The sequence below is a fragment of the Sebastes fasciatus genome, chromosome 6 (assembly GCF_043250625.1).
Source record: "Sebastes fasciatus isolate fSebFas1 chromosome 6, fSebFas1.pri, whole genome shotgun sequence".
NCBI classification, from domain to species: Eukaryota; Metazoa; Chordata; class Actinopteri; order Perciformes; family Sebastidae; genus Sebastes; species Sebastes fasciatus.
In genome coordinates, this window is record NC_133800.1 from 4,204,238 (window position 1) to 4,221,130 (window position 16,893).

The 16,893-nt window shown below is 42.3% G+C and overlaps 1 protein-coding gene and 1 long non-coding RNA gene across 2 annotated transcripts; both read right to left on the minus strand.

Annotated features, from left to right (window-relative positions):
* Positions 1-464: 464 nt before the first annotated feature.
* Positions 465-8,225, minus strand: neff1 (neuronal intermediate filament family member 1). The gene is made up of 4 exons (XM_074637229.1): positions 7,357-8,225; positions 4,343-4,660; positions 3,737-3,861; positions 465-2,305 (listed from the first exon to the last, which is right to left on the minus strand). Exons 1-4 carry the CDS (start codon positions 8,107-8,109, stop codon positions 1,951-1,953), a joined length of 1,551 nt encoding a protein of 516 aa, XP_074493330.1. The 5' UTR covers positions 8,110-8,225; the 3' UTR covers positions 465-1,950.
* Positions 8,226-14,333: 6,108 nt separating this feature from the next.
* On the minus strand, positions 14,334-16,067 carry LOC141770173 (uncharacterized). The gene is made up of 3 exons (XR_012594447.1): positions 15,365-16,067; positions 14,875-15,024; positions 14,334-14,485 (listed from the first exon to the last, which is right to left on the minus strand). It is a non-coding gene; the product is annotated as an uncharacterized LOC141770173 (long non-coding RNA).
* Positions 16,068-16,893: the final 826 nt, after the last annotated feature.

Genomic DNA, 16,893 nt, shown 5'->3' on the forward strand with positions numbered 1-16,893 from the left:
TTACACTAGCTCAACACTCTACAATACTATATTCAATTCAAAATTATTATGACTCCATGTTTGGTCAATTTTAACTTCTGCTGGAAGCACTAAACAACTATGGAGTAAAATGTCATTCATATATAATTGTCTTTTCACGTAGATTCATGTCATTTCTCATTAAACTTCATAAGTTGTTACAAATTAACATTTGTCACATTGAAAACTTATAATATTATGTACTTTATAGCAGTGGGAGAATATTATCATATATGTTTTCCTTTCCAAATTCCTATTTCATGACAATAAAGACGCAGAGATGTGGTGAAGGTTTGGTTAATAAATGTCTTTATTTGGCTTTGAGAGGAATATCACTGCATGAGATAGCAGCACGTACAGTCACAGTTGTATAGCAGAGGTGTGGAAAGTGTTGGCGCTCCTCAGCCTCCCCAGAAACAAGTGAGATGGAGGGGGGGGGACATATCTTATTTTAACTTTCAGTCATGGTTAAGGCAAGTTTTTTTTTAATTGAACACACAACAAGCAAAAACTCTATCCCATCCAGCAGATATTCAAGCTCCAAGAGTCAGGCCATGCATTCATGCCCGTTGGTTGATTCATTTGTCAAAAAGAAAATGCCAGAGGATGATGAGCTGATGATCATCCGTGAAATAAAACAGTTCAGAGCAAAGTGATAGAGGGGGTTATGGTGAAAATAGCCCTTATACACGACTCTATATGTACCATATAGCCACGACCCCTTGGGGCATCTGCCCCACCTGCCACTTACAGTCTGAGCTGAGGGCTGTCGGTGTCACCATCAGCTGCCTGACACCGACAGCCACGCTGACCTTCACTTCGTCTTCAGCTAAAATAAACAAAAGCACCACTACATTTGAATGAGGAGAAAGAAAACGGGTTGGTTTTCTCTAAAAGAACATGTAGGGAAAGAAAGGAAGTAGACTCGCAGATAAGTATTGAACTCTGGCTGATAAATTCATTGACAAATGAATCAATCAAAGAATCAAAAAATATATATATATAGCGGCAATTTAAACTCTACATTTTTCATTCCCAAAGATGCACTTCCTCATGGAGAAGCTGCAGCACTCCTCCTTTCAAGCAACTGCACCCACCCACCCTCCCTCCCTCCCGACTCATTTCTATATACAGTTTGTCTGAACTCCAAGTTGCCTTTATTGCCGTGCTGTGACACTGCAGTGAATTAAAGAGAATGGGGAAAAGGGCTTGAATGGTGAGTGGTACATTTCTGTTTGTCGTGGTGGGATGAGATGCACAACTAGACAGTAATGGGAAGGGGTGGGAGAGAGAGGGGGAGTGAAAAGCATTCACCTGCTGTGGGAAATGTGGGGTTGGACTTACGTCTTTCCTCTAAACGTTCCCGTGTAACAGGCCGACATTCAGGAATGAGCTGGTAGATCTATGATAAAATCTCTTTTACATACAGTACTCCCCAACTTTTATATGTAAAAATCAAATAGCACCGTAAAAGTTGGCCTGGCTGTTACTCTGTGCGTTTATCTTAAAGTCTGTGCTGACAAAATTGTTACTTTCAAGGTTTTGATTGCAAATATTTATCATTAATGGCACGTTTACTGTTGCTCATATGAGGAAAAGTTCAAACTTAGGAAACTTGGTGGCATCATGCTACTGTAGCTTTCTGTACTTATGTGATGTAAAATCGTGACAACCTCTGCGGAGTATGTAAATGACATTGTAACACACATCTATTTCCTTCTAAAGCTCCTTCTCCACCTGATGAAGTTTGTACTAATCACTTCTGAATTACGGAGCAAACGGAGACAGAAAAGGAGTGAGGCATCTGGAGTGTGCGGTTTCGTGTGAGACGGAGATGATGTGAACGGAAACCAGATCCATAGAAGTGATTGGAATGAGGATGAGGAATGTGTTATTGATAATGATGAAGATGGTGATGTTGACACAAGCAGTTTAGCTCTTGCTGCTCTTGCCGGTGGGGCTCTCCTTTTTCTTCTCCTTCTCCTTCTCTTTCTGCTTCTCCTCTTCCTCCTCCTCCTCCCCTTCTTCCTCCTCTCCCTCACCCTCAGCCTCCTCCTGGTCATCTCCCTCCTCTCCCTCTTCTCCCTCCTCCTCTCCCTCCTCTCCCTCATCCTCCTCCTCTTCTTCAGCCTCCTCCTCCTCTTCCTCCTCAGGCCTGGCTTCAGGCTTCCTGTAGGCGCCGAGGTTGTAGGAGCGGGCCGACATGTAGGAGAAGCCTGGGTAGCCGGACTGGACCATGGCTCCGCCGACGGAGCTGAGGCGGCACTCCTCGCCTTCCAGCAGCTTCCTGCACAGACAGAGAGAGAGAGAGACAAGACATGAAGTCTCCTCTAGTCTGCTTTCGTTACTATAATTACCTCGCCGTGTCTCTCCTGAGAGATCTAATGTCACTGGAGTATCAGTGGCAGCACCTCTAATGTCTGTTTGGGTTTATTTTCCCAGATTATCATAGTTGCTGAGTTAGAGTATTGTAAGGTTTCACTTGTATCACTTCCATTCACCTATCGTATTACAGTGGGAGAAGAACTGATCCATTTGCATGAAAGAGGGACTTTCAAAATGGAAAAGAGGTTCATTTATATATATATATATTAGGGCTGTCAAAGTTAACGCGATAACGCGTTAACACAAATTTGATTTAACAACACTAATTTCTTTAACGCATTAACGCAACCAACGTTTTGGAGGTTGTAGCGAGTTGAAAGATACTGGTATCATATGAAACTAAAAACCCTAAGGAATCCATCGGTACCAACTATGTCATACTAGCTTGTTGCGAAGGAGGTTAAATAACACTCCAAAGTTACGCTAAATTTAGGGAGGAAAAACTGGCATGGTCATTTTCAAAGGGGTCCCTTGACCTCTGACCTCCAGATATGTGAATGAAAATGGGTTCTATGGGTACCCACGAGTCTCCCCTTTACAGACATGTCCACTTTATGATAATCACATACAGTTTGGGGCAAGTCATAGTCAAGTCAGCACACTGACACACTGACAGCTGTTGTTGTATGTTGGGCTGCAGTTTGCCATATTAAATGCAATGCTAAATGCAGTACCTGTGAGGGTTTCTGGACAATATCTGTCATTGTTTTGTGTTGCTAATTGAATTCCAGTAATAAATATATATATACATTTGCATAAAGCAGCATATTTGGCCACTCCCATGTTGATAAGAGTATTAAATACTTGACAAATCTCCCTTTGAGGTACATTTTGAGCAGAAAAAAATGTGTGATTAATTTACGATTATTCTCGATTAACTATTTTATCGATTGACAGCTCTAATATATACTTTTTTTGGGGGGGGGGGGGGGGTCTTTTTTCATTTATTGTAGGGGTATGACTCTAACATTTCAGTTATACACTATGCATTTTAAAAACTAGGCCACCAGATGCTGCAGAAGAGTTTAATTCTAAGAATGCTTCAAATAAATGTTGGAGTGGAAGTGAATCTCTTGAAACAATTCAAACTTTCAACAACTAAAAAAAAAAAAGTGTGTTACTTGTTGACCTGTACGCCAAAGAAGTGGAGTTGTGCATGTATCCACTGAACTTTAAAAAATACATTAATAAACCATTGTCCTTCTTCATATGAATGTTTAAAATAAGCGAGCTTTAGGGCAATGTACTGCACAGTGTAAACGCTAACGCTTAAATCCAGGTTAGCTCAGTGTCCCAAACTGATTGCTGCTGTGTTGTTTGTAATGTATCCGACCTGTAGGCAGCGATCTCAATGTCCAGCGCCATCTTGACGTTCAGCAGGTCCTGGTATTCACGCAGGTGACGGGACATTTCTCCTTTGGTGCTGCGCAGGGCATTCTCCAGCTGCTGAATGGTGTCCTACACACACACACACACACACACACACACACACACACACACACACACACAAAACCATATTGTGAATATAAATAGATTGAAAATGTGCTGATAAACATCTAAGTAGAGATTTTCACTTTTGTCTTGTCACACTGAAGGAGTGCGTTCATTTTTAATATTAAAGTGATTCATAAATATATAACTACATATACCAGGTGGTGTCCTTCACCAGGGTCCTTGAGATTTAGTCTGATATCTCTGGCAGAATTCAAGACTAGTGTAAATGATGTGGTAAATGACCCCTTTGTTAATTGTCTCTGATATCAGCCTACTTTCAGCCTTATGAGGAGCTTGGCTTGTATTATTAACTGTTTTTAGTATTGATTATTTGTTGCCTGATTATGATGCCATCTTGGCCATGTAGGTCTCCCTTACCTGCTGAAATAAAGGTTCATCAAACCGTAAAACACAATAAAACATCTCACTAGCCTATGTCACTCACCTGCATGTCTCCCATTTCATTGTTGTGGCGGTCCTCCATCTCTGCAATCTGTCTCTCCAGGGCCTCGTTGTGGCCCCTGAGGGACTCGATCTCCAGGGTGCGGGCCTGCACCTGCCTGCGGTACTCGCTCAGCTCCTCCTTGGAGTGCTTGACGGCGTCCTGGTTACGGGCAGCCGCCTCAGTCACGCTGGCAAACTTGGAGCGGTACCAGTCTTCAGCCTGGGACTGGTTCCTGGCCGACAGGCTCTCATACTGGACCCGGATGTCCTTCAGGGCGGCGGTGAGGTCCGGTTGCTTCATGTCCATCTCCACTGACACCTGGATGTAGGAGAGGGGGGAAAACAGAAAGGCGTTTTGGTAACACTTTATAATAACCATCATTTATAAATGGTAAAGTGATAGTTAATTCAACTTTTATATACTATACTAGGTTGGTGATTACCAAATGATTTGTAAACCTTTCATAAATTGTTTGTTTAACATCTATAAACATTACATAGATAGATGGACCAGAAACCAATTATTAACCATTAACAAAGTATTAACTATCTATCTAAATAATGTTTACAGATGCTTTACAAATTTATTTACCATTTAACAAGGTATTATAATCATCAGTTGCAACTTTATAATAGCCATCCAACAATTTCTTTAAGGGTTACAAATAATATATTAATTATTAACAAATACTTATACTATCTATTTATATAGATAGTATATATATATATATAAATGGGTGTGCAACAATAAACCCGGTAAAATAACTGCAAAAGTATAGCATTACTAATCTATAGTAAATATTATTCATTATCATTTCTTTGATCTTAATATCATTTCTATCATTCATTTCAACATGTTGATATAATAACTATTAATTAACTATCAATTTACCATTTATTTTACCCTGACATTGGGCAGTTGACCTTATTTGTGTCTGTTCTTTGAACAGCAGGGAATGTAATTTGAAGATATTGTAACACTGGTTTGCTAAACTGATTGAATTTCACCACTGATGACAAAAAAAGCCTGACTGGACTGTAACTAATGAACTCACCAGCCTGTTAAAAACTGTGATGATGTCTCGGGAATATTTATTTATCTCAGATATAAATGTATAATCTAACTGTATTAACTAATGCAATCTGCCTGACAATAAATGTTATTTCCTCTGTTGCTCACAGTTGTGTTCAATGCCCTCTCTCCTCTAGTTAGACTCTGGTGACATGTATTATATATACATGTATATATGTATAAGGTGAGCAGTGTGTTGATGCGCTGCTGCAGGACTGATGAATGGACTGCTGACTCGGTCTTCTCGCTGGAGGAAGCTGTGCTGTCAGGAGCTGACATGGTAATACTATCCCAGCAGGGAAGAGGAGAAACCCTGGAGGAGTCTACCCAGCAACCAGCACTCCACTGCACGACTTATATACTCACTCACTGCTGCACATTCAATCAATCGATTGAAGCTCAAAGTCGCAGTGATAGTTGCTGCTGCTGCTGCTGCTCTCATTCACTTCAATGCTTTTCTTCATCTTCGGCTCAGCTCCAGAAAGGAGCTTCTATATTTGTCCACTAATCGATATAGTTGATGGTTTTATTAATTAAAGCAACGCCAAGTGCTAATCGTGCGCGTGTCCGCTCAGGGCATACCTAAACTTTGTTTTTCTGTCAAACAGTGACTGTATTTCACTGTTGTGCTGCAGTTAAAAACAATGTATCTTGTAATGTACCGTTACACAGCTGCTGGTGGAGGTTTGTGCTGCCGGCTGGTCCCTCGGGACGACCACACCCTGTCATTCTGCGCTGTTTCTCCGCATTTCTCTCCCTCCCTCCTCTCCCCCCTTCCCTCTCCTCCTTTAATGAAAACATCACCATTACCCCCAAACAACTCCCTAGCTGAAGCTAACAGCGGGGCTTTACAGGAGCCTCCTCAAAGTTCGTAGTGACCTTGTTGCGTTATTCATATTTGAAGAGTCAGCCCTGTGACATCATACTGACATAATATTCTCACACAGTTTTATGGCACACTTTGTAGCCGACAAACCGGCATCGACGACCGGTCCGGTACATACTGCTGATAAAAGACACTCTTTTACAGCCCAAACATGATGAAGTTAGGCGCTACGGGGGCGTGCCGGAGCGCGCGGGACGCTGCGGCTGCAGGGACGCTCGAGAGCACCGGAATGATGAGGAGGAGGAGGAGGGACAGCGCGCGGTGCTGAAACGGAACTGCAGTGCCATCAATTAGCCCGTGCGCAGTGTTCAGTGTGAGGAGGACGCAGCGTGGGGCGCACACAGAGACACGAACAGGTTACTGAACTACTGGACTACTGTGGGAAACTTAATAATAATATATAAACAGTTGTGATGAACCTGCTTATTTGACTATAAGTAGGCTATTAGTACCAGTGTGTAGGTCATTTCTAACAAATCAATACTTTTATCTGGTTATTCTATGATTTGTGATATTATATGGATGTTATAGTCAAAATGAAAACATTAAGTACCCATCAAGTTTATCACTATAAGATCAGTCCGTAAACTGGAAATATTATGAGTTGTTTAAGCTCAGTAGTTTTGGCTGGTCGTCTTTCATCCCAAAGGTTAGTGGTTCGATTCCTGTTTTATTCTAATTAAGTTTAATGTAGCAATATTATAATAAAGTTCAAATTTAATGTAGCAATATTATATGTCGGCTAATGGTAAAACATGTAGGATGTGACATTGTAAAAACTGAAGGCCACAAAGCCTTGGGGGGTATTAGAGTATTTATGGTGTGACATTGAGAACTAGTGGTTGCTAATGAATCTGACAAGTGTCCCAGAGCAGCAGCTGTCAGTGTGGACCTACAGGTCATCAGAACACAGTGGGTGTGTACACCAGTGGGTGTGTACCTGAGTGGGTGGGTACCTGAGGTGTGTGTGTACCTTAGTGTGTGTGTGTGTGTGTGTGTGTGTGTGTGTGTGTGTGTGTGTGTGTGTGTGTGTGTGTGTGTGTGTGTGTGTGTGTACCTGAGTGGCCTGCAGAGACGCCTGCAGCTCCAGCAGCTCCTCCTCGTGAACTTTCCTGAGGAAGGCGATCTCGTCCAGCAGCGACTCCACCTTCTTCTCCAGCTCGAGACGCGACATGGTGGCGTCGTCCACGTCCTTCCGGTAGCCCTTCAGCACGCTCTCCGCCTCCTCGCGCAGCTTCGTCTCCTCCTCCAACTTCTCCCTCACGCGCTCCAGCGTGTCGTTCATCTGCACGCAGTCCAGGTGCATCTGGCTCCTCTCGTGCGTCAGCTCCTCGACGCGACCCCGCAGCTCGCGGATCTCCTGCTCGTAGAGCTCGTGCAGACGCGACGGCTCGTTGTGTCGCTGGCGCAGCATCGTCACCTCGGCCTCGAGCACCTTGTTCTGCTGCTCCAGGTTGTGCACCTTCTCGATGAAGGACACGAAGCGGTCGTTGAGGCCCTGCAGCTGCTCCTTCTCGTTGGTGCGGATGATCTTCAACTCGTTGGTGACCGCGGTGGACTGGGTCAGGTCCATGGCGGAGTCCGGCATGGAGGAGAAGACGCGGCCGGGCGCCGCCGTCCTGCGGTAGCTGGAGGAGGACATCCCGGAGGGGGAGCCGTAGGTGCGGTGTCCGCTGCGGTATCCCCCCGCAGCAGAGTGCATGCGGGACGGGCTGCTGCTGCCCAGACCCACGCGACTGGAGGACCGGGGCGCATCTCCGAAGATCTTCCGATAGGAGCTGCTGCTGTAGATGTCGCTGGAGTAACTCATGGTGCCTTTACCCTGGTGGTGTCTGAGCTGGAGAGAGAGAGAGTGGAGTTCAGGAGAGTGTGTGTGAGGGTGAGAGAAAGTGAGATGCGAGTGATGTCTGGCCCGGACAGGTGCTCTTATAGTGCAGGCGCCGGCGCGTCATATGATGCAGGGTCACCAGAAGATGAGGGGAAACCTGCAGGCTTTAGCAGAAAGCCTCCACCCTCCACCCTCCTGGGGAAGCGCGGAGTCACTCATGCAGATCCTCTTTTACTGCCTGGTGGCTCAGGCATCAACACTATGAAAACTTTCTATAGGGGCTTTATTGTAGCCTCTGTGACCTGAGAGATTATTGAACTTCACTTTCATTCACTTATTAACCGCCCTTTCCTCTCATGCTCTGATTTAATGACATGCAAATACAATCACATCATAATAAAGTCACGTGTAATCAAATTTCCCCCAGTACATTTATTATCCCACTGGACTATCTCATGTTACTTCAGTCCATACTGTCCACTGTCATTGCAGTTTTTCTTTGCTGTCCCAGCAGAATGGCAAATGGGATCGATGCGTATAGAGCTGTGCGCGGGAGTGTGTTTTTGGTGCTGCAGTGTTCATCCAGCCGCCCTCATACCCCCCCTCCCCCCACCGACCTCCGCAATATCGGAATACTGGATGAGACTCATTATACAGCAGTCTCATACAGCTCTGGAACCTGGAGGAAACATCAGTGATGGATTGGTAAATTGTAAGTGACCTCCTGTCAGTCCTCGTCATATTGCATCACAACAAAAAACATGTCATTATATAATTTATATATGAAGTTGTGATTTTTTTTCCCACTGCAGTCCTCGTTAAAAGTCAACACAAGCACCAGCAGCCTGTATTATAACTCTATAGATCACTGGAACTATAGAAGTATACATGTTCCCTTAAAATGTGCGTAAAGCTGAGTCCCCAGATAACCAAAGGTGGATAGAAGTTGATCCTTTCGTGAGGTAACATTATGTCCAAATGCACAAGAGTTGTCCTGTTATCATACAGTATTCAGTGTAAAAATTCCTGTCTAGCCTGTGTGGTGTTTAAGTGCTGCGCCTGAGCTGTCGCTGGCCTTGGTCCTGATCCAGGAGGAGGACCACGCCCCTGTAAAGGAGAGAACCCCCCACCCCCAACAAAACTGCAGCCTCACCACCTCCCAACACCACGGCGCCTCTAGTGCTCCTGTTCACACTGGAAAAACAGCCCAAACAGTGAACATGTGCAACAACACAGGCACTGCCAAGTCAATCCTAAATTTCTTTTTTTCTGATGATGCTGCTACCATGGGAATGAAGAAAGAGCTACATACAAGTCATCTTAACAGTAATGCTTTTGTTAGTGGAAACGTTTTTGTTTTTTTTATTATTTCACTGCAAATAAAATAAAGTCAGTTTATTTGTATAGCAAATTTAAAAACACTGAGTTGAGCCAAAGTGCTGTATACAGTAGAGGTGGATGGGTTAGGATTTGCCTCAATACAGGTAGCCTGTACAGAGTTTAAGACATAGACATGTGCATAAAAGGCAATAAAACATAATGTATATTTAAAGTTCTATTGATACCATATACTTTATTAGTCAACACATATTGTTATCAGGAGAAAATATTTGCACTAATCCAGTCTTGAATTCTTGCCTTTAAACACATAATCTTCCTTCATCATTGTCATTTTAAGGCGGTCCAATCCCTAGATTCTTCTTTTATTCAACACAGTGATATTTCATATCAGAACAATGAAAGCATGTAAATATGTATGCTACTGTATACCACATCTATTTGTTTTAGAACTCGGTAGGCAATGTCAACATGGTAGATGAATGACATTGGAAGGATTCTTTTTGATTTGTCCTTACACATGTTGACCACTAAGGGGTGATAAAGCACCAGTGTCATTTCACCTACTGATGCTGGGCACTTCTCACTCTTATTACAGTACCACTTCCATGTTCTTCATACTGAGGTCATTGCCTTCACATAGACTCAGTAGCCAATTTATTTTTTATTCTATTAGGTACACCTAGCTTAAGCTAATGCAGTGTAATACAACAGTCTTGCAATAGATCCTACCATCACAGAGGATTTAATGTTCAGGGCTTTTTTTTGTTATGTGTTATGTTTCGAGAGATATTGAGTCAACTGTATGATTCAGCTTAAAATGCTTTCTGGTTCGGACTGTTTGTAGTCTTTTGCAGCCTACAGATTACCAAGGTGACCACTGACCACTTGATGATACAGGATCATCCGTAAGACCATCCCATAATTAGAAATGAACAAGGTTTATTCAAGTGGTCCCTTATTGCCATCTAGTGTATGGAACCAATAATGGCCAGAAACAGTGTTTTGTGGAACTCAACATTGTCAGTAATGTGGGGGTTTGGATCAGATTTAAAGTGGCAGTAGGCAACAAGTTTTTGGCATCATTGGGCAAAAATTCCATAATAACCTTTCAGCATATTGTAATTCAAGTGTTCTGAGAGAAAACTAGACTTCTGCTCTTCCTAATGGCTCTGTTTACAGGCTTTAGAAAAATCTAGCCCGTGACGGGAGACTTTGACCAATCACAGGTCATTTCAGAGAGAGAGAGCATTCCTATTGGCTGTGCTCCGGCTGGTGGGCGATGCTTGGTATTTCCTCAGCAGTTCTCAACATGGCGGCCGCGTCACAAACTTTCTAATTTTACACCTAAACAGTGCACTACAAGATGATTCTGAAAACATGTGAGTAGAGAAATAGGCAACAGAATATTGATTCATATTTGATCAGCGCTGCCTAGTTTAAACGTTTGATCGGAGTTCGCGAGTGATTGACCCATGGCTCTCATAGACGGCAGCTGGACGGCAGACTCCAGATCAGCTCTTACTGCTTGTTTTTCTCCGGTCTGTGAAATGTTGCAGATGCCGTTAGGAGCACCGGAGGACACCGAGATACATGATTTCTTTCAGATTACCTGTCTCATGCACTACCTTCAGGATATTGCTCGTTTAAAAAAAAAAACTTTTTTTGAATCATGTTTGCTCCATTTTTACCCACTGTAGCTTTAAGCCTACCAGACAGTGGCCCCTGCTGCAGGTCTATAATAGACCTGGTCTTGGTGTTGGTCAGCCCCCCCCCAAGGTCACTGTAAAACTGCAGGGCTCCATTAAAGATATACAGACAGCTAACTCCTCACACCTCATGTCTCAGCTCCACAGTGAGGCGGAAAACCTCGGTGATACAGTTCAGTTCATCATGACTGAGAACTCATCACTGCAGACAGACTGTATGTTGTGTTTGAAGGAGAGAGGGAGAGAGAGAGAGAGATACCTTGGCCGCCCACTGGCGCTCAGCCATTTTGACAATCTTTGGTAACAGAAGGGCCTGTTGAAGAGGGAGGACGCCGGTGACTCAGCAGGAAATGACAGGTAGCCAGAACTCTATCATTCCTCTCAGTATGTGTGCTGCTCAGCCTCCCCGTCCTCGTCCCCTTACCAAACAGCACAGTAACAGGACAAACGCCACCTTTATTGAATCTGTATGACTCAGTAGACTATTACACGCCATCAACTCCTCATTCACCCAGTCGGCTCACGTATCCCATCGGCTGTAACACAAAACTGCAGCGTCATAAACTGACTTTCAGTTCAGCGTGCAGGTGGGATGTGCAGGGTTTTTTTGCGTCAATAAACAACTAGCACATTAATAGTGAGGAAACAGTGGAATGACGTATGATGTAAACAAACCAGACTGCAGTTGGCAGTGTTGAGCAGTCCCTACATTGCCTTTTGCATGCAGACAGAGCCACTGGTTGGATTTCACAGGAAACATGCTGTGGTGTTTTACAACGAAGAAACAGGAAGAGGGCGCTGTTAGTCCAGCAGAAACACAAAGGAAGCTTTCCGTTGTTTGTGGCAATGGCAGGCATACAAATGGTGGAGCAAGTGAAAGAAAAACAACCTCTATATCCTCTTCAGTGTAAAGAGGAAAAAACACTGACAGGCATATCGAGCAATGCAAGGCAATACACTTTTCTAAAAGTGGCAGTATATTTTTGGCATCATTGGGCAAACATTTCACAATAACCTTTCAGCATATTGTAATTCAAGTGTTCTGAGAGACTTCTGCTCCTCCTCATGGCTCTGTTTTCAGGCTTTAGAAAATCTACCCGTGACGGGAGACTTTGACCAATCACAGGTCATTTCAGAGAGAGAGCGTTCCTATTGGCTGTGCTCCGGTCATGTGACCGGTACTTGGCGTTCCTTCAAGCCATCTCAATCCGATCTCAACATGGCTGCCAGGTCACAAACTTTCTCATTTTACAGCTAAACCGTGCACTACAAGATGATTCTGAAAACATTTGAAGAGAGAAATAGGCATTACAGTAACAGAATATTGATTCATATTTGATCAGCGCTGCCTAGTTTGACCGTTTGGTTGGAGTTTGCGAGTGATTGACAGCCGGCTCTCATAGATGGCAGCTGGATAGCAGATCTCAGATCAGCTTTGACTGCTTGTTTTCCTCCGGTCTGTGAAATCTTGCAGGTGCCGTTAGGAGCACCGGAGTGGATCAGTGGATTTTTCTTGCGCTTTCCTACGAATGTCCAGCAGCACGTGACACACGTGTCAATTTCCGCTCTCTCCAGTCTTTTCAAAATAAAACTATTTAGTTAGGTTTAGGAAAAGATTGCGGATTGGGTTGAAATAACACTGGAATTGACGTAACTTAAAGGTCACATATTATACTCCATTTAAACTAGTTATTATAGGTCTCAGACACCTCCAAACCATGTCTCTGAAGTTTTTTTTTCAAAAAAACAATCAGATCATGCATTCCAGCATGTCTCTATAACCTCTGTTTCAGCCCATTTCCAAAAGTGCTGATTTCTGTGTCTGTAGCCTCTGTCTCCTCCCACTCTGCTCTGATTGGTCAGCGTTTTCTGTCAATCAAACGTCCTCAACAACACAGCGTCACCCTCCCCGCCCCCCTCGCGGCCTGAGAGCAGGGAGAGAGAGGAGCTAGAATAGAGCTTATAAACCACTTTAAAGTTTATAAACCAGAAACTTCACCCAGCGCACGTTACCGGAGGAATCTGATCAGAAATCGGCGAACATCTGCGGTCCAGATTCCAGGTTTTCCTGACGGTTTCTCTCAGGTAAATAATACTATTTATATCTCTGTTAGTTAACTCAGTGTTTACCTCATGCATCAACTCTGTAAACCGTAAACATACACTCTGTTTTACGTCTGTCTTTACAGATCCATCTGTGAGAAATGACCGACAGAATCATCCCAGAGGAGAGCAGACAGCTGTGGGCAGATGGGAGATACAGAGCTAACCCGTTAGCATGTAGCTACATGCTAACGGGTTAGCTACATGCTACCGCTATGACACGGTGTGTAAACACAGCGACCATCAGGGTGGAAAATAGAAGATGTGAAACAGTAGTCAGTTCATTATTTCTGCTAAAAGATAAATGTATGGAAGATCAGAGTAATGGTATATTATTTACAGTAGTAGCTGTCTCTGTGTTACCATGACTACAGACCAGCTTAGCTTACCATAGTTAACCAGAGCTGAAGACTTTCTCCTGTACCATGTTAACATAACTGCAGGTGAGATGATTACAAATGCTGTGAATAATTAATATTGTCATCTGTCTACTCAAATAAAGTTTGACTGTGAAACAGAAATGTGTTGTGTTGCTTACAAGTCACTATTTACTCCCTGTACTCTGCTACATGCATGACATCAAATATATATAATATATAAATATCATCCGTTTAAACAGTGTAATTACATAAAGTCTTTGTGAAAGAACATGTTATATTTAGATGATGGGAGTACATGAAGCCTGTTCTGCTGGTTCTTGCAGACTAACAGTAGGAGCTACTTTGCTCAAGTTCGGTTGAGGAGGAGAGACAGTGACGCGCTGTGGGGCGGGGTCAGCTACTGAAGGTTCTGCTCTGGTTCGACCAGGAAACCCTCACGTGACTTGCATTCTCTAATGACGTCAGAATACAAGGAAAAAAGCAAATTTTTTTTCTGCACCCATTTCCGGACAAACGGAGGAGGAGAAAAAGAGAGAGGATGGTCTTTTATGATACTATGGTGGCCTGTATACACACTGGGGACAGATATTGATGTTTAAAAGACATGGAAAAGTGCATTTTGCATAATAGGTGACCTTTAAAGCTACAGTGGGTAGAATTAAAGCAAATATTATTTAAAAAAAGTAATTCTTATAAAACGGTCACTATATCCTGACAGTAGTGCATGAGACAGGTAATCTGAAAAACATCATGTGCCTCTGTGTCCTCCGGTGTCCTCCGGTGTCCTCCGGTGTCCTCCGGTGCTCCTAACAGCATCTCTGAAATGACCTGTGATTGGTCAAAAAACGGGAAAAACATGAGTCTCCCGGGGAAATCGGGAGGATTGGCAAGTATGGCTGTTAGTTGGCTTTGTTTTTGTAACTAATGACTGTAAAATATAATTGTATGGACCCAGTAGTAGAGGTGAAATGCTGCTCCCTGTTTGTTTGGAGCATGCGGCCAGATCTTGCACATCACACCTTTAAAAGTCTATAAATATCATCTTTTGGCAGAGAGTGAGAGACATACTAAGGCCCTCACTCTGTCTGCATGCTGTAATACTACGTGCTGAGGGTGGAGACAGATCATTATTTATTTACCCCGCCCCTCCAGCACCCCACCTCCCTGAGTGGGATTCAAACATAGTTACCCTCCCTTCACCAGCCTGCTACTCTAACCTTTCTCCTCCTGCTGTCCCAACCACAGCTGCTGCCAGCACGGCCACACTATCCTCACTGTGGTCTCAGCTAATAGACTTGTAAACACTGGTCCACATGGCGGCTGGTACACTTCAGCTGTTCAACTGCAACACAACAACCATACTGAGTCTGAAGAAAAAAACACATATAGTACCATTGAATATGGCTCAGTCAGCGCGGTCCACCTCTGTTCATGCAGTTTGATTGATTACGTACTACGGTCATTTTTCCAATGATGAGTATATGTTAAAATTTGCAGCGCAATGCTTGATAAATATATAGTGTTATCACCCATCTTGACATAAAAAATAATTACTAAATAATGTGATTTAATAAGATGTATGACGGTCCAAACATCACTTTTCTTCATGTCCCACAACTGTGGTCTCAATGTTGACATATATAAAATGAGCTAATTCAATTATAATATGATATGATTTCAAATGTAATTGTTTCATATAAATATTACCTTACACCATATTAATATTATGTTTTTGTTTACAAATCATTTATATGATTTTTTTTCCCATGTAAATGCACCTGTCCCACACTTCTGAGTCCTTACCGCGACACCGAACAAATACCATAGTAAAAGTTTTATTCAAAGCCAAACAAATCTAGTTTCTATGGAAACGGAAGTTAACAAGTGAGCACATGGATGACAGTTTAGGCGACCCACATAGGTGACCCTCAAGATCAGAGACACAAGGTTAAGGTCACCTTTTCTTCTGAAGTATTTATTGTGTATCCTTACCATACAGCTTAGTAATTGTGTATTTTGAACTACATTTTAAAAAATAACTTAATGTTACTGTTGAATTCATGTATACTGGATGCTAAGAGTCAAAGCTAACGTAGCAGACCTTGCTAGCTGCCATTTATCTGCAATATTAGCAAAAATATTGGTCTGCAATATGTCTGTAAAGACATCAGAATAAGCAATATTTGTCATAAAACACAACATATTTTATATATATTTTTTGTGTATAAAGACTGACATCTATGGTTACTGTCTAATGTATTTTACATTTTTCAGGGTGTAAAGAAATCACGAAAAATGAATATAAATGTCTTGAAAATATTAAAGAAATTAAAAAAAGCAAAATGTATAAAATGAACGTTATTGTAACTTACTAAGGGCATTTAGTAAGAACAAGTGATGAAAACCATAAAAAAATAAAAATAAACATGTTACAGATTAAAATCTTAACCACTATATGTAATGTTGTGTACCTGATTATATGTATTATATACTCTGATGGTTAAAATTCATAGAGGTTGATTTTTTATTTGGGAGAGTCAAAAGTGAACATAGTTGCAGAAACACCCTTTTATTGCATTCAGTACTGCAAGGGAAACATTGTGCTGTATATCTTAAAGGTCCCATATCGTACTCATTTTCAGGTTCATACTTGTATTTTGTGTATGTACTAGAACATGTTTACATGCTGTAATGTTAAAAAAAACCTTTATTTTCCTTATACTATCTGTCTGAATATACCTGTATTTACCCTCTGTCTGAAACGCTCCGTTTTAGTGCATTTCAACGGAATTGCATTGCTAGGCAACAGTTTGGGTCTATGTTTACTTCCCGTTAGCTGATGTTATTTACATACACTGCAACAGGCAATAAACTGGGACACATTTAGTATGTTTATGTTTAAAACCGTGTAATGATCTATATATTGTATATTTGTGACATCACAAATGGACAGAAAACCTGACGGCTTGTTTCAAACGCGTTTCTGAATACGGGCTGTGTGTATTTCTCCGTATATTGAGCATTTTGATAGTTTAACAGTATTTATAAAGCACTTAAACCTGCTTTATAATATAAAAGACATGAAAATCTCACTTTTCACAATATGGGACCTTTAATGTTTCTTTTACTATATAATCTACTATATATCTTTACTATACAGTATAATGGAATCTAATAACTCAGAAATTCCCAGATCTCCATGGAAGCCCCGACACAAACCACTCTCCAGCAGCCCT

Bases quoted from the DNA above. Each gene is read 5' to 3' on its own strand.
- neff1 (XM_074637229.1), bottom strand. From the start codon at position 8,109: ATGAGTTACTCCAGCGACATCTACAGCAGCAGCTCCTATCGGAAGATC. The intron at 3,862-4,342 runs GTGAGTGACATA...GTGTGTGTGTAG, and splicing joins ATGAAATGGGAGACATGCAG to GACACCATTCAGCAGCTGGA. The intron at 2,306-3,736 runs GTCGGATACATT...CTGTCTGTGCAG, and splicing joins ATTGAGATCGCTGCCTACAG to GAAGCTGCTGGAAGGCGAGG.